The 17,370-nt window shown below is 43.8% G+C and overlaps 1 protein-coding gene across 2 annotated transcripts; it reads left to right on the plus strand.

Moving 5' to 3' along the window:
• The first annotated feature begins 4,996 nt into the window (after window positions 1–4,996).
• Cnih1 (cornichon family AMPA receptor auxiliary protein 1) lies at window positions 4,997–16,829 on the plus strand. Of its 2 annotated transcripts, XM_028873591.2 has the most exons (6): window positions 4,997–5,195; window positions 9,020–9,088; window positions 9,324–9,371; window positions 12,856–12,968; window positions 14,275–14,418; window positions 15,965–16,829. In XM_028873591.2, the coding sequence occupies exons 1-6, from the start codon at window positions 5,115–5,117 to the stop codon at window positions 15,990–15,992; spliced, it is 483 nt and encodes a 160-aa protein (XP_028729424.1). In that variant the 5' UTR covers window positions 4,997–5,114; the 3' UTR covers window positions 15,993–16,829. The 2 variants fall into 2 exon arrangements, with proteins under 2 accessions (XP_028729424.1, XP_028729425.1); XM_028873592.2 differs by lacking the exon at window positions 9,324–9,371 and having other exon boundaries at window positions 5,003–5,195.
• Window positions 16,830–17,370: the final 541 nt, after the last annotated feature.

The raw sequence follows: 17,370 nt of genomic DNA on the forward strand, positions 1-17,370 counted from the left end.
ATATAGGATCCAGACTCCTGTGTATTTCCTATATCTATGTGGCTTATTCTTTTTTATAATTTTATTTCTCTCTTTAAAAACTTTATTATTTTTAAACTATTTTTTTTTCTGTGACTGTCTATGCCCATTTTCTCTCTTTCTTATGCCTACATACATTGTAAAACACACTGGAACCTGTTTAGAGTTTTTTTTTTGACGGTGTGAGCAAACTTTAAACTGCTAAGCTACACCTGAGTCCTCCTCACGGTTCTCAGCTGTCTTGGCCCACTTCTCAGGTCGTGTGAGCCAAGCCTAAAGCTCATGGCCTGGTCGGAGGTCGGTGAGCAAGAACTGCATTCAGCTTTCCTAGATCTTTAGAATGCTGGTGTTTGCACTGCAGCGGGCATTTTTATTTAGGTGTTTGTTTCTATTTAGTGTGAAAGGGGCTGTTTAAGCATTCTGCTGTCGGCAGAGCTTCTTAAAGAAGCTGTGTCTTCTCCCCCCCACCCCCCAGCTTCCTCAGGCTCTAGATGGATATTCAGGCCTCACATTGGTACACCAAAATGTAATTGTTGTTTTCTTACTCTTTTGGCCCTTTGGGGGGCCTGCCACCCAGCTCCCAAATAAATCACACAGGGAGGCTTATTCTTTCTTATGAATGATTAACCTTAGCTTGGCTTATTTCTAGCCAGCCTTTCTTAAATTAACTTATCCCGTCGACCCTTTGCCTCTGGGCTTTTTCCTTTTCTTACTTCTGTATATCTTACTTTCACTCTTAACTCCATAGCTGGCTATATGGCTGGGTGGCTGGCTCCTAGTATCACCCTCTCCTCCTTTTCTCATTCTTTCTTCTCCTTCTCCCAGATTTCTCCTATTTGTTCTCTCTGCCTGCCAGCCCTGCCTATCCTTTCTCTTGCCTCGCTATTGGCCATTCAGCTCTTTATTAGACCAATCAGATGTTTTAGATAGGCACAGTAACACAGCTTCACAGAATTAAACAAATGCAGCATAAAAGAATGCGACTCATCTTTGCATCATTAAAACAAACATTTCATAGCATAAACAAATATAATACATCTTAAAATAATATTCTGCAACATCCCACCTCTGAACATTGCTAGGTCAGGAATCAAACCTTTAACACAGAAATCTTTTCAGGGGACACCTAATGTCTAAACCATGACATTAGCTTAGGGGCAACCCATACTTCCTGTTACCCTTCTTGTTTCCCCCAATTTCATAGCTATTCTCTCCAAGGTTTATGTCTTGGGCACATGTGTAGATTCCTGTGTTACCCACAGCCACTTGTAATTTTCAGATAAGATTACTATTTCTCCAAATGCACAAACCTCTTATGGCAGATTGGGAACTGTTGTCCTACAATATTCTTTGTGCTTGGTGAATCCTTACTCAAGGAGCGGTTCTCTATCCTCCTGTGGTGGTTTGAAAGAAAATGAACGCCATAGACTCATAGGGAGTAGCACTATTAGGAGGTGTGGCCTTGGAGTAGGTGTGGCTTTGTTGGAGGTGGTGCATGACTAAGGGGGTGGGCTTTGAGGTCTCAGAAACTCAAGCCAGTTCACTACCTGCTGCCTGCTGATCCAGATGTAGACGTCTCAGCTCCTTCTCCAGCACCCAATCTGCCTGCACACTGCCATGCTTTCCGCCATGATGATAATGGACCAAACCTGAAACTATAAGCCAGATCCAATTAAATGTTTTCCTTTCTAAGAGTTGCTGTGGTAATGGCGTCTCTTCACAGCAATGGAAACCCTAACTGAGACACCTCCCAAAGCACTATGTAACTTGAGATGACATGCCCACCTCCATTGCTCTACCTTTATGGGAGTCCTGGAGTTGAAGGAAGGTAGATTCAGATCAGTTCAAGACTTGCCCTTTTCTCTACCACCCAATCCTGTCTCTCCCGGCAGTGGCTGAGGGACTTCAGAGCCTCCTGAGCCAAAGAAGGATTGTCTCCTTGGTGTGGACTGGACTTGGTGCTGACCAGAAGGCTAAGCTGGTCTCCCACCTGGAAGAACAATGGGCGAAGTGTATCCTGTTGTCAATTGGAAGCATCCACCATGAACAGGTGATAAGGGAAAAACAAATGAAAGAAAAACCAAGTTGGGCTTCTAAGAGACTCCCTAGATTTTGGCAAGATGGTGCTGGTTCCTGCTGAGATCTTGTACAGCCCTTTAAGATGGCTTAGTGCCTTGTGGGGTGTTTACCCACCACCCCCACAGCTTCCCAGAGTTTTCTTGAGTGCAATCAGCAGGAAATATTAGATAGAAGGATTTATTGCGGAGAATATCGCGGATATAAACAGATAGAAAATAAAAGATAGCCTTGAGAGGGCCTGGAACCTATTCCAACGGGCCCCGACTGTCTCTGGCCCAGGGTTTTTATAGAGACGCCAAGGGGTGGAGCAAAAGACCTCCTCCCCCAGCACAGCCAAGTGCAGAGCTTCTCAGACACCTGCACTCAGGCCCGTGGTCCTGATCATCCTCTATTCGGACCTGCTGGGTAAAGCCACGAGGAACTCGAGAACAGGCTCCCACAGTGCCTCCCCTTCCTCCTATAACACCACCATTACCTAGTCTGGGGCACAGACGTATCTCAGGTGTGCATCTGAACTGCTCCCGGTCTTTTTCTGAGACTAGATGCTTTGTAGGATTTATCTTCTAGGTTATCAATGCCTGACTGGCAGTGTCTAGTTATATGAGTTCGAGGGCCTGATCAATAGGGGATTTGGAGGCAAACTAATGGAAAGAAAATTTGAGCCAGGGAGGAAGAGAGACCGGAAAGACAGATTGAAAGAAAATGCATAGATCCATAAGCATTCAGCTCCATCTCTATACACACTAGATGCAGGAACTTAATGTGTACTACAAACACTCCTGTGTTTTGAGAGTTAATGTAAATCCCGGGTAATACTAAGAGCTGTTTGGACGCGGGGCACAGATTGTTCACTGTTTGTAATGGCCCTCCAAAACGTCAGGTAGACTGATTAGTTCCCTTACCTACTGACTTGTATGGTTGGTTGATTTAATTAGCTCTTTGCCCTCATTAAAGTGGGTGTTTTCTCCAGCAGTTAACAGCTGCGAGATATTCTACAGTTTATCCACTATAATTTTTTTTGTGTGTGTGACGGTAGACGTATCCAGTATGCACAGTAACATCCTTACGAGTCACATAAGGACACTGAGTGCTAGTGATATGACTAGAGTGGCTGAAGAACTACTTCTAAAGGTTTGTTTTTATGTGTATGGGTGTTTTGCCTCCATGTACTATGTGTGTGCAGTGCCTGTGGAGGCCAGAAGAGGGCATCAGATTCCCCAGAACTGGAGTGGGCCTCTATTGGAAAAGTATAATTTTCACATGCCATACAGACCTTCACTGTCCAGTACCTTAGCTACTTGTAGCTATTTGAAGTTCAGCTGAGGGCTGGTGAGTTGGTGAGTGGGTAAAGGCATTGGCTAAGCCTGACCACCCGAGTTCTGTCCATGGAAGCCGCATGGTAGAACTGATTCCTGACCTATGCCTTGTTGTTGCATGGTCTCCAGGAATGGACCTGATTGGGGTGTTGAGTGAATGACTAAAAGCCAGATACACACAGAGGAACAGTTAGGGTCAGGAGGACTGGGCTCTTGGATGGAGAAAGCACAGCATCCTTGAAGCTTAGTGTGTTTACTACGTAGTGAACAGGGAGAAGGGATTAGTGCATACAGCTGAACAAGAAGGCAGGTTTAGTAAATCTCAGTAGAAGCACATCCACACACAGACCACAGAAAGGTTTTGCCATTCCCCTGAGCCTGGGGATAAAGGGGGATTTGCCGTTTTCCTGTGTATCTGAGGCTTTGGGGTTCATATCAATAGCACACATTCACCCAGGGCTTCCTCCACTCACCACAGACCAGTGGGTGTGCACTCACACAATAAATAAATAAATGTAACTTTAAAATAAATTTTAATTGATTAAAGTGATGCAAAAGTTCAATTCCTTACCCACCTTAGCCATTTTGTATCCACAAGTAGCCAGTGACTGTTGTACTGGATGGATTCCAGTAGAGCAAATGTCTGCCACTGCAGAAAGTCTCTCAGGCAGACTGGATATACCTTCTAAACCATTCTATACAATTTGCTAGTGTCAGCAAATTTCAATGCAAATATAGCACGTCTTTCTTGCTTAAAAGCCTTGAATAATGTTCACTTCCAGCAGCAGCAGCTAGTAGGTGGTGAATCGCTTTTGTGGGTTGCAGCCACCATTAAACAGTGAAACAAGTGCTGTTCTGTGGAAATTTTATTTTGGTTTTGTTTCTTTTTCTCCACTACTGGCTTTCTAATTTGTGGTCTTTATGATGTCACAGGGTTGTAATGAGAAAAACAAAATCTTTGAAATCCTATGATAGGCAAAAAAGTTAAAACAAAACAAAACAAAACAAAAAACAAAACACAAAACACCTGGTGTGTGTGTGTGTGTGTGTGTGGGTGTAAACCTGAGCTCCTGAACTGAACACAGTGTGCTATCTATGAATTGACCTCTCAGTGCTATTTCACGTAAGTTCCACTAACAAATCCATTGCTAGTTGCACCCAAGACACAAGCTTTTCTTTTCTTTTCCCATCTATTTCCCCGTATTACCAGTGCTCCCTTCTCTGTGCCTGGATTTATCGTCATGTAAGCCTCAGATTAGCTCCGAGGAGGGATGGGTGCTCAGAGGAGGGTATGGATACCCTTCTTCGACCTTTCATAGCACGCACCGGGTACCTGTTTACAGGTTATAACACTATTATTGAGTCTCTCGTTTGTGGCAGGAGATTAAATCCTTTCGATACAGGCCCTCTTAAGTTTTATGTTTGCATCTCAAGCAGAGGAACAGTCTGTGGAACAAACTAGGCATTCATTCAACAACGACGATTCAAATAAACCAGATCAACTGTGCTGACAACCGACGTGCTACGCAGACTCCGGCCATCAGGGGGCGCTCCCGCGGGAGACCCTGTGCGCAGGCGCGCCGGGAGGTGGCCGCGGTGGCGGTGGAGGCTGAGGCCCGGGGAAGTGAATGGTTTTACCCAGAGGGCCGTGCGCCGCCTTTCTCCGCTGGCCCCGGCGCGCCCGGCAGCTCCTCCCCGGCCATGGCGTTCACGTTCGCGGCCTTCTGCTATATGCTGGCGCTGCTGCTCACCGCCGCGCTCATCTTCTTCGCCATCTGGCACGTGAGTAGCCGGGGCAGGCGGGGGAAGGAGGGCGAGCGGCGGCGCAGCCTCTTGCACTCCGGGCCCGCGGCTGAGCGGGGGGGCCCTGGCGGCCGGCGCGCGCCAGGACGTGGCCGGGCTGCAGGGGCCGTGGACGCGGGGCTGCGCGCTCCCGGGCCAGGGGTCCGTCCGGAGGGCCGGGCGTGCGGGGATCCCGGTGTCCGCGCCGCCGCGTGCGGGGCCCAGGCCGCTCTCCGCTATCCGCCAGCAGGGCTGGGCGGGGCGGACGGGCGGCGCCGTGTGTGCGCCGGGCTGCCCGCGTCCTCCATCGGGGAGGATGCCCAGTGCGCACCGAGCGGCCACTCGTCGGCGTGAAGTTTTCCGAATTTTTATCCTCCAATTACAGTTTGCCTTTTAAGGCTTCCTCGGAGCACGGCCAAAATCAGACATTTAGGAGCTACTTGAGCTGCATTTCCAACTCTGCTTTGCAGCACGACTTGGTGGGCGCTTTCCTGGTAGAACGCCGTGGTTCGGATACTGGTTTCTGGTGAACTTTGACGCAGCCTGGATTGATTTACTAAGTTGGCCACATCTCCGAGTTTTCCCCTTAAGTCATACTTGGATCGCGGGAGCTTTTCAGGAGACAGCCTTCCAAGCCACCTCTGTGGTCAGGGCTGCTTGATTTAGTAGAGGGTGTTTTAATTTTATTTTGAAAAATCTTCTGAAACCTTCACCTCCTCGTATCGTTGTAGGGTGGACGTACGTTCTTACCGTGCCCGGCCCTGGTGACAGTTCTCTTTGAGATAGAAAATTATGAGTTTCTCTACCTTAGTACTGAGAGCTCTCTAGAGATCAGCAATCCTCAAAAGTTGATCTCATTTGTTTCTACCCTTCCAATACCTTCTGGAATAATGGTTGAGTGAAGGAGCGGGTTCAGCCTCATGTAAATTTTAAGTCAGGTTTCATCACCATCGTGTGCATGACTAAATGGCCAGCAGTAACATGTTACAGAAGTCTTAGAAGTCGAGGGAAACCGCAGGTCCCTTTCCTTTTGCTAAGCCTGTTTAGAGCCTGTGTGCTTGTGGAGTAGGGAATGCTGGTGTAGGCTGTTTACCGAGTCAGAGATAACTACTACTTCAAAACTCTCCTTAAAGGAACCAAAAACTGTTGGAGCATCTTCTGCCCTTTGGTGGAAGAACAGTAGGATAACTTAGGAATGTGAGCTGACCCCACCGTGGCTTCCATGGCTTCCGATGAAGCTAAGTCTGGCTCCTTCCCATCTGTAGATGTGGCTTTAAGTCATTTGCTTTTTAAAAAACAAAAAAAACAAATGTCCTCTGGGATGGTGTCGATTCATAGAAGAGAGTTGTGCTGGGCATTTCCCCCACATTTTCCACATTCTATGCTTTAGTTTAAGAAACGCCTGAACTGCACTTTTAAAAAATGGGTAATTTCATTAGAGAGGATGGTGTCTTAAGTGAAGTGGATAATTTTAAGTACTGTTACAGACTTAATAAAAAAAATTGTGCCACAAATCAGCAGAGAGCTAACTTTTAGGCTCAGGGATTCCTTAGTGCAGGTTAATTACTGTACTTTTTTGGAAATAATTTCAAGTTTATGTCTGGTGTACGTTACTCTGTTAGAGACCCATTCAGCAATTTACCAAAAGATCCCTAGAAAACAACTGAAAGAAACTGTCTGATCAAAAAAAAAAGTTAGTTTTGACAGGGATGACAGGGATGTCAAAACTCAGTAGCTCAGTTGACCGAGTCCTTGCCTAATATACATCGAACCCTGCACATCTCAGTTCTGCATACATCCCACATGACCTGGGCAGGGTGCCGTGTACCTGTGATCCCAGCGCTGGGAGGTGGTAGCAGCATGACCAGAAGCCCCCAGTTCCTTCTTGGCTGCATTGGATGCTGAATTACATGAAGTCCTGCCTCCAGAAATGGTTTACATTAATTTGCTATTACCTTGAGTCTTGGTAAATGCAAGTAATCCTATTATTGCGGTTGTAGTCCTTGTCTTAAATTTCTGTTACTAAAGTAGATTGGGAATGTATCCCCAGATAATGTGATGTAGCTGACTGTTAATATTTATAACTGATCAAGCTTATTTCCTTCAAACTGCACATTTATTCTTTTAACATTTATTGTGTTAGAAATCATTGACAAAGGAAATCCCTTTTGTTGAGTTCTCTACATTTAAAATTTTTAGTCTAGTAGGTTTTTTTCCCCTACTTTTTATGGCTCCCTTCCATTCAGTAATGTGTTGCACATTAATTAATACTTTAGACTCGGGGCCATAGTAATGCACACAATGTTGCTGCCCTGAATATTACATTTAAAAAAAAATTTTTTTTTGAACTTGAGATGATTTTACTTTTGTAATCCTAGGACTTTAGAAGGGTGTTCTTTGAAAGTTACATGAAAACCAGGAGTTTTATTGTGGCTTAGTATCATTCTCTGCTTCTCTTCTCCACTCTGTGTGAGCTGTAAACTTCTGTAAGATTCATTTCCAGGCTAGTGAAAAGGTGACATGTAGATTCTCTTGCTGACTCCACACCTGGTTTGAGGCCCCATTTCTGCTGTTGATAAAATCTCCGGGGTTTTCCTGCAGGTCCCCAGCTGGCCCCAGATGCTGGAGTTCTGGAGGCCCGTGTAGCCTCTGCTTGAGCAGGAGGTCTCCACCCAACAGTCATCTATTTTCTTAATTTTAGTTTTTTAAGTAATTATTTTTTTCACATTTTAAAATGAAAATGGAATTATATCATTTCCCTCCATTTCTTTTTTTTTTTTCCTCCAGCTCCTCCCATGCCCCTCCTTCTCTCAAACTTCTGGCTTCCTTGGATATTACATTTTAATATTTCAGTGATTTTTTTTTTTCCCTCCTGTTCCTGTTTAGTTAGGGTTTTGATTACGGAAGGTTAGGGTGTTTTATACATGTCTAGAGATTAAGAAAAACCTGTGCGCTTTTGAAACTAAGACCTCTAACTGAAAAGTGAGCACAGTGGAAGCTAGAAATATGTAGCCATTGATCACGGGTGATAGCGAATGGTCCTGTGCACAGCTAAAGACCAGAGAGGCAGCTAGGACCCGTGGTACCAACAAAACAGCTCCGGCCGACACCCGAGTTAATGCCACAAAGTGGTACGTACGTACGTATCCCCAGCTTTGATTCTTTGCATAAGAATATTAAGACACTTAGGTTTAAAGCTGCGTTCTTTTAGAAGCGTGGGCAAAAATAACCTTAGCAGTGTGTGTGATTGGGAATAAATTGAATTGCTTGAGTCCATCCTGGAGTCCCAGCGCACTGTGCCGAGGGAGAGGGTTGCACAGATAATTAAAAATGGTCTTTCTCCCTGAGGCCCACACGGTCCACTGGGGCAGACGCACCTGCATGCAAACACAGGAGTCCAGCGTGAGAGACGCAGTCCTGGCAGGGTTACAGAAGGAGAGGGGCTGACAAGGATGCAGGAACTCCTCCCCAGATAAGTCGGGGCACAGCTACGGGAGGAGGGGTCTTCAGGACCCCTGAGGGAGACTTTGCGTAAGTAGCCGTATAGGTAGGGAAAGCTCATTGCATAGAGAAAACAACCTGACTGGAAGCGTCGTCGTCGGGGGAACTGAAATTTAAGGTCACAGTGGGCTCAGATCATTGTCGTCATAGTGACATGTTTTCAGGTCTTTAATTCCTGTGCTTTTTCCTACACTCAGTTTTGTGTAAATTGGTGCTGAAATGTTACACTTCTGTTTTTTTCCTTGATGTTCTAATGGTTGGGGCAGGCTTGTTGTTACTTTATATTAAAGTGAGTGGTCCTAACTGTTCTAATTTTATTTTAGATCATAGCATTTGATGAGCTGAAGACTGACTACAAGAATCCTATAGACCAGTGTAATACCCTGAATCCTGTAAGTTATGACCTGACACTTATCTTTAGACTTTAAAAACTTACTTGCTTTTAACGTGCTGTAACCGGGAGTTGGCCAGTGTTCTCGGTAGCATGCTATCTCCGAATGTCTCCGAAGTAGGCAGAATAAAAGTATTCTTTCTGTCACACTCAACTGTTGTTATTAATCTGCTGGTGAACTTGTCGGCTGCCATACTAACATTCTTCCAATCTGCTTTTTACATTGTCGGCCAAAGACAGTTGACAAGGTCAAAAAGATAAAAAGAGTCAAAATTGCACTAAAGGTGTGTACTGCTTTTTATAAAAGTTGAATGTTTTGATGCCACATCATCTCGTGGGGAGGGCTAGGGCGTTTGTACCTGTATTGTTCCGCTCAGTGTGCTTGTTCATACGCCTGTCGAGGGTTATGATTTCATGAAACTCCATATTTTATGCAAATGTTTGCTTGCTGGCCCAGTCAAGTAGGGAAAGCTGTTAAATGCGTATGCATTTTTTATCTTATAGCCATAGGCACATCTATATTAAATTATTTAGTGCAGTGTTTGGAAGGTGGCCAATATAAATGACATTAGTCGTGGGGAAGTTATTCTCAGGCTGTGACTTGGACACATGGACTCCAGTGTGGGCTTAGCTGTGGGATTTAGTTTCATCTCTGGTTCTGTGTCTGGTAGAATAAATGGGTTCATGCAGTGGCTGTTTCAGCTCTGTGCTTGGATCACAGAATCTTGTTTGTGGCCTCAAGATGCCAGAATTTTGTAGCTGGTAGTTTGTATACAGATGTCTATGTGGTTATTCCTAATCTGTTGTATCATCCTCAGATTTCTAAAACAGTCTCCTGGTACATAGATTTATTGATAATGTGGCGCTGTGGTGTTTTGGGTTGAGTCTAGATGCATACTGGGCATCTGCAGGAAGATTCTTCTCTAGACTGTAGGTTGGATTTGGCCTCATTGGTCAGAAACTAAAGAGTTATTTGTGTTAAGGCCACAGACGAACAGTAGAAAGCAGGGCTACCCCTCAAAGCTCCTTCAGGACAGTGAGGAGACCAATGCAGTTGCGTTCCCAGGCTCTTACCTGGAATTTTGAGTGAGTGGCGTAGGTCTCTAGTTTGTCCGTAGAGAACCTTTACAGTAAGGCTCCGGGTAGGTACAATCCCAAGTTTTAATTCACTGTCTCTTTTGCTTGTAGGAAGTAAAATGTGAGAGGATGCCTTTTTTGGTTGGAAAGTAACAGGTGTTACTTTCTAAGTAACTTAGAACATCTTTGCCTTGGTTGTTAAAACCAGTTGTCAGGAAGCTGGAATCTCTTTTGTTTTGTTAGTATTTTGTGTTCTTCGGCAGTTTATTATTTCAGATACTCAAATGAAGAGGGTACTAGCTAGAATCGAATGACCACTTCCTGGGTGTCAGGCTCTGCACAGAAGCCTTTTCCCTGGAGTTTTTCCTTCAGATAGGTGAGTAGTTTCTCTCAGGAGTAGGACAGTTGGTTGAGTTGCTTTATGAGGTCTGGGTGCGCTGACCAAGGCTAAGGTCAGAGGTTAAGGCAGAGACCACAGTTACAAGCTAGACAGCCTGATTTTTCAAGCTCAAACTGTGTTTTCTTAATTTATTGTAGCTTTAAGAGGGACAGCTTTCATCATAGAATATAGGTGTGGTTTCTGGCTTTTCTCAATGGAAAGAAATTCATACTGAGAAAAGACACGTGCTTGGATGCCCGCAGCTCCAGGAGGGCAAGGCCATTGTCCTAGTCCCGAGCTGCGTTTTGGATAGGGTGCCGAGAATTGGCTGAACAGCAGTGCATCTGACAGTTTTCCCTATTGAAATTTGTTTTGACAGTTCTGCCAAAGTATGGGGGAAGACAAGTATTACATTAAAAATGTAAACTTAACAAGAGCATATATAGTTCCACATGTTTCAGCCCTATTCATTTCAGCCATGTTTGCATGAGGTGTTGTTTTCTGGATACTAGTCTTAATATGAGCTTTGGGTGGAGCATAGAATGAGTTTAGTGGTAATGGAATGATTGGAAAGCTTTGATTTTGGTGAGAAGTACATAATTCACGTTTCTGGACATTTTTGAGGCGCGACAGTGCAGGCTGCTTCTTATTGGACCAGGCAGAGGCTGCAGGTAGAGCACAGTGCTAGCACTCTCTCTGAGGATGCCTGAGAGCGACAGGCATGCGATGCCAGCCCCTCTCTGCTCACCTCAGTCTCAGTGTAGTTGACAGTAATTAACTTTGTTAGGTCTCAGTGGCTTCAGGCTGAAGTAGGCTTGTCAGAGTTTAAAGCAGCATCCTGTCTTTTAAATTGGTGTTGGGAAAGCAGTTCCAGGGGCGCTGGTAGTGCATGCTTTCTTGGTCTGTTCTGGGTGTGGTTAGTGAGTTTCAGAGATGTCCTCCGGACATTAGCTTGTTTATAGTAATTTGACCTTAAATCAAGATATATAAAATATTTGCACATGCATGCATGTGTGGAGCATATATTAGTTACTTATCATATTGCTTAAATATGCAGAAAACATCTGGTTAGTGACTTAGATTAGTTGGCTCTACTAGGATTTTATTTAAAATAATGTTCATTAAAAATCTGATGCTGGGTCTGGGTATCTAGCTCAGTGGAGTAGTGTCACTCAGTATGTGGCCCTGGATTTGAGTTCCAGCACTGGAGAAAGTTAGTTCACCATCTGGCTTTGAGCTGGAAAAAGTAATGTGGGAGTACTAAAGATGGACTTGAGTACACAGGGTGATTTACTATGACAGCCATGGCTTACACAGGAAGACCTGACTCGAACACAGTCTTTACCTGGTGGAAAACTAGTTGGTAACTTAGGCTTTGTGGCTGTGACCTAGGGGTTTGGGCTAGAATTGGCCTCAGATAGTTTTGATAGTTTATTTAATAATTCATTAGATTAGACTGAACCATTTAGGATAAAAAAGGATTTAAAACATATCATTAAGTCTTGGTCATTTTATAAATTCATGTTGTTTGAATTAATTTTTCCTCATTACTACTTATCAGAAGTCTTATTTTCTTTTTGAGGGCTGAGGTTCTACAGGTCTTCTGCCATGTAGCATTTTGTTGATAGGTAGGCACAAGGGAACACAAAGGCTAATGGGAGCTCGGGAACCTGGCCATTTCTTTGATGGTTAAGAATCGCGGCTTTTCCCTCCTACATTGCAGAAAGTGTGTCTCTTGCATTGTGTGCCTCAGTGTTCTCCCCAGCTGTGCTGAGATGTTGGCTGGTTGGCTTTCCATTGAACAACTTGTGGGAAAGTGATGTGACTTGCTAAATATTGTACCTGTAACATTCTTGGTTTTATTAAAGGCTTAAAAACACTAACATAAACTTACAAATAGGAGTTTGTTTTATAGATTTTTTTAAATCATGTTGCATGTGCTCATGTGAAAATTATTATTTTTTTTTTTGTATTTTTATTGCTGAATGATGGAAATAAAAGCATTCTACTTGATTCACAAGTAATCGAACAATCTGGGTGGTAATTGCAATTTAACTTGCTGCTCTAAGAATTTGAGGTTTAAATTTCTCGTCTTACTGTTGAAGTGAAAGCTTTGTAGCCTTTGGCCAGTTTGCTTATAATCATACTTTTGGTAAAAAGTCAAATATGGAGATAGTACTCAGTAGCATCTTTGATTTCCAATTCTAAGAAAACAGTGGTTTTTAAGTGGAAACTTGGTTCCCACTTGCTTTCCAGATAAGCAGCGACAAGGCCCGCCCTGTGCTAGCTAACGGCTTCTGTTTTTCTTCCAGCTTGTCCTTCCAGAGTACCTCATCCACGCTTTCTTCTGTGTCATGTTTCTTTGTGCAGCAGAGTGGCTCACGCTGGGTCTCAATATGCCCCTTTTGGCATATCATATTTGGAGGTAATACTTAAATACACTTCAAATGTTTCCATAATTAAAGTTGAAATTTGCTGTGGTTGATCAGTCATCGTTGATACTGTATGTCTGCATGAAGATTTGGTTAGCTGGCATTGGCTCAGCTCAGGACAGGTCATCTCTGATACTGTCTGTCTACATGACCATACAGTTAGCTGGCATTGGCTCAGCTCAGGACACTGCGCTCACAGTACTTGCTTCCCTAGCCCTCAGAGGAGCTTCGACACAGCACACACAAGTCTGACGTGGACAGTAAGTGAATTGTCATGCACATATGTACATGTGAACTCACATAGATGAGGATACAGCACTTCTGGCCCTCAGAAGACTTTCTGAGCCGAATCAAGTTGTCTCTCCCAGACCTTCAACCTTTATCAGCTGAGATTAGTTTTGCCCATTTTAAATGTCATATGAACCAAAATGTACAACATTTGTCTGTTTTATACTATAATTTTTCATTTCTTATTTTATAATTTTTAAAACATGAACAGCAGATTGCATAAGCTTATATAGTTAATGCCTGACCTGAATAGTGTTTTTCCCCCTCCCTCCCTGCAAGTTGAAAGCTTTGTTTTAAATGGGCATGTCAGAATCTCTTCTCTCTCACTTTTAGCAAATATGTTTAGGAATGTTGGTGTAAAGTGCTTTTATGGCTATAACTGAATGAAATTTTTCAGAAAAACTACTCGTGGTTCCAGGTAGAAAGAGAAGGGATGCAGAGCAAGGGTGGACAGTGTAACACTTGGAGACTCTGGGAAAAGGGCCCTGCTCCTTCTGGGAGTATAAAATTGTGTTGAGATAAAAAGTTAAAAGGAACACAACACTGGGAGCCTAAAGAGGTGGTTCAGTATTAAGAACACCAGCTGTTCTTCCAGAAGACCTGGGTTCGGTTCCCATCACTACGTGGTGGCTCATAACTGTCATAACTCTAGTTCCAGAGGATCTGACGCCCTCTTCTGGCCTCTGTGGGCACTGCACACACATGCACATGGTGCACATACAAACGTGCAGGCAAATCACTCATACCCATAAAATAAAAAGAAATCTTAGAAGAAGAAAGCAAACACTTAACTTTCTCTTTTACAATCACTCCTGTTTTTCTTGGGTTTCTGAAATCCAAGAGACTAGATGTAGCTGTCCATTCTTGTTATTTAGGGTCTATAATTTTAAGATTTAGATGGTAAAAGTAAGGAATGGGGCCTACAAGCAAAGGTGTCTGGAGCGCCACTCCGTGTAGCCAGTGCTGGAAAAGAAAAGCCCTCCCCACCTGTAATGACTGTGTTTATTTCAGGTATATGAGTAGACCAGTGATGAGCGGCCCTGGACTCTACGACCCGACGACCATCATGAACGCAGACATTCTGGCCTACTGTCAGAAGGAAGGATGGTGCAAACTAGCTTTTTACCTTCTAGCCTTTTTTTACTACCTATACGGGTAAGTTTGAAACCACACAAAGTTAGTTCATAACTGTAACTCAAGTTTCAGGGGGTTCAACACCTTCATCTGGCCTCTGAGGGTACTGTACACATGTGATGCACAAACAGACACGCAGGCGAAACCCCCACATACATAAAATAATGAAAATACTAAAACTGAGCTGTTGTAGGTTGAAATAATTAAGCATCTGTTAATTTACATTTATTATCTGTAAGCTTCTCTTCACATTTCTTTCTATGGCCTATGAGTTTCCATTATAGACAAGGGCGAGCGAAGTGTTAGGTTGTGTTGAGAGGCTGTCGTGTATGCACCTGGAGACGTTGCCCAGATGAAGTACAGTGAGTGGGTTCTGTCTCTGGTTGTGACCCTCACTTTACTGCTGCGCCATCTCCAGCTATGACTGGGTCCTGAATGGTGAAATTCCACCTGTTTTCCAGTTTCTTGCTGATTTTCACCTTAATTTTTTTGTTTTGAGATAAGATTGCTCTGTGTATCCCTGGCTGTCCTGGAACTCACTCTGTAGACAGGATGGTCTCAAACTCAGAGATTCCCCTGTCTCTGCCTCCCGAATGCTGGGATAAAGGCGTGCACCACCACATTGTGTTCTTAGATTTTTTTAATTGATGTCTGGATATTGCTGGACTGTAGTAGGCATTTAAAATACACTTGATGAAAGAGGAAACATGAGTAAATAGTTGCATTGGAGATGCACAGTTGTAGGGAATACTCACCAGGACATGTTTTGTTTTAAAATTATCTATGTGTGCTCAGCTCCTAGCTTTGTTTGGGGATAAGAATGTGCATTCTGCACCATCCCCGTGCCTGCCTGCCTGCCTTCCTTCCTTCCTTCCTCCTCTCTTTCTCCCTCCCTCCCTCCTTCTCTCCCTCCCTCCCTTCTTCTCTCCCTCCCTTCCTTCCTCCCTTCTTTTCTCTTTCTCTTTCTTTTTCTAACGTTTTTATTTATTTCCTAAGATTTACATGCACTATGTTTTCCCCTGTCCCCCTGGCTCCTCCCAGTGCCTTTCTGTTGTCACTGTTGATGTAGGGTTGCCCTTGGCACTTTGTGAGCCTGAATCACACATTTACTGCTCCTCGCCCCCGGTTGTATGCCTTTTTACTGTCCCCACCGTTCCCTTGCGGGAAATGGGACCAGTCACAGCACCAGCCTCCCGAGCGTGCTTGGAGGGCTGACGAGGTCATGCCTGCGGAGGAGTAACAGCTACAGCCCTGAGCCAGCTCTCCAGAGATGCTCCTCCTGTGATGCTGCTCCAGACAGTGCTGTTTGGACTGTTTCTCTCAGCTCTGGTCCTCATTGAGTGTTCAGTCGCACTGTTCTGCTTGCTAAAATTGGAAAGGAACTAGGGGACAATAGGCAAAAGTCCATAAATGCAACTTAAAATCACACTCTGAACTTGGCAGTGGTCTTTTCCATGATATATGATGCCTTGTATGAGCAGGCTGTATAAAGCAGGCTCAGCTCTGTTGTGCTCTTGGTTTTTGTGATTAGGAGTGCTTAAATTAACAGCTTCTCTTTTCCTTTCAGCATGATCTATGTTTTGGTGAGCTCATAGAACAACACAGAAGAATCGGTCCAGTTAAGTGCATGCAAAACGCCACTAATGAAGGGATTCTATCAGCAAGGTCCTGTTTCCAAGAGTAGCCTATGGAATCTGATCAGTTACTTTAAAAAAATGACTCCTTATTTTTTAAATGTTCCACATTTTTTGCTTGTGGAAAGACTGTTTTCATATGTTATACTTGGATAAAGACTTTAAATGGAATTACGTATAAATTAATATAAAATGATTACCTCTGGTGTTGACAGGTTGAACTTGCACTCTTAAGGAACAGCCATAACCCTCCGAGTGATTGCATTAATTACTGACTGCCCTGAGTCCATTGGGAGCTTTGTTTAGAGGGCTTGATGGGCTCGAATATAAATTAGTTGTAGATACGAGGTGCTTCTGGTGAACTGAAAATGTATATCTGACTTGTGGGAAACATGGTAGGTTTCCTCAGTTATCACTGTAGATGATTATGTATGGACCCGACAGTAAGAAGGGTGGGATTTCTTTCCCTGTCGACTTGAATATTATCCCTATATACTGCATGAGAGAGGGAGTTCCCTCATTTCCATCAGAGTAATACACTTGCTTTAATTCTTAAGCATAAGTGATATAAACATATGCTGAATTACCTGTAAAGAATGCATTTAAAGCTATTTTAAATGTGTTTTTATTTGTAAGACATTATTTACTAAGAAATTGGTTATATTATGCTTACTGTTCTAATCCAGTGGTCAAGGTATTAAGAATTTGCAAGTACTTTAGATTTTCAAAAGTGAACGGGAGAACTGTGTAACTACCCTGCTGTTCCTTCAGTGCAACACAATAAAACTCTGAAATGAAGATGCTGTTCGGTGCCTTGTTTTCAAGATTACAAACAGCCATTTCTCATCCTCACTCAGCCCATCATAATAAAAGACATAATGTGTCATTTTAAAAAGTAAGCCATTATATTGTGTCTTTTCTTATCGCACTTCTGGATCTAAAGACTGAAGAGTTTTGAAGGGACAGCCATCACGTTACTATTTAGGAAGAGTCTTACCTGCTGTAGGCACACACAGCACCATCGTTCTCACTGATTCTCAAGTTAGTGGGGTGTGGGAAGTCTTGAATGTCTGACTTTCCATAAGCATTCTTAGAATGAGGGGAAGTAGTTTAGAAGTTTCTTCAGCAGTTGATCAAAGACTTTGTAGGGATTCCCTAATGATCAGGGCAGTGTGTGGATGTGTGCTGCGGTTTACTCCAAGGAGTTCTTGTGCTGTTCTGTGCTCTAGTGCAGTAACTCTTCCCAAGCCTGGGGAGGACGCTGCCGTGGGGGTGGAGTGGGGTGGGGGGGTGGTGTTAGGTGATAGGGTGGAGATGGGGAAGAAGGGCAGTATGTGAA

Source organism: Peromyscus leucopus, chromosome 9, assembly GCF_004664715.2.
Source record: "Peromyscus leucopus breed LL Stock chromosome 9, UCI_PerLeu_2.1, whole genome shotgun sequence".
NCBI lineage: Eukaryota > Metazoa > Chordata > Mammalia > Rodentia > Cricetidae > Peromyscus > Peromyscus leucopus.

What these genes read in the sequence shown, in the direction of transcription:
- Cnih1 (XM_028873591.2), top strand. Translation starts at nt 5,115, where the DNA reads ATGGCGTTCACGTTCGCGGCCTTCTGCTATATGCTGGCGCTGCTGCTC. An exon ending in TCTTCTTCGCCATCTGGCAC is followed by an intron (nt 5,196 to 9,019) that starts GTGAGTAGCCGG and finishes ATTTTATTTTAG; the next exon opens with ATCATAGCATTTGATGAGCT. An exon ending in TTTTTTTACTACCTATACGG is followed by an intron (nt 14,419 to 15,964) that starts GTAAGTTTGAAA and finishes TTTTCCTTTCAG; the next exon opens with CATGATCTATGTTTTGGTGA.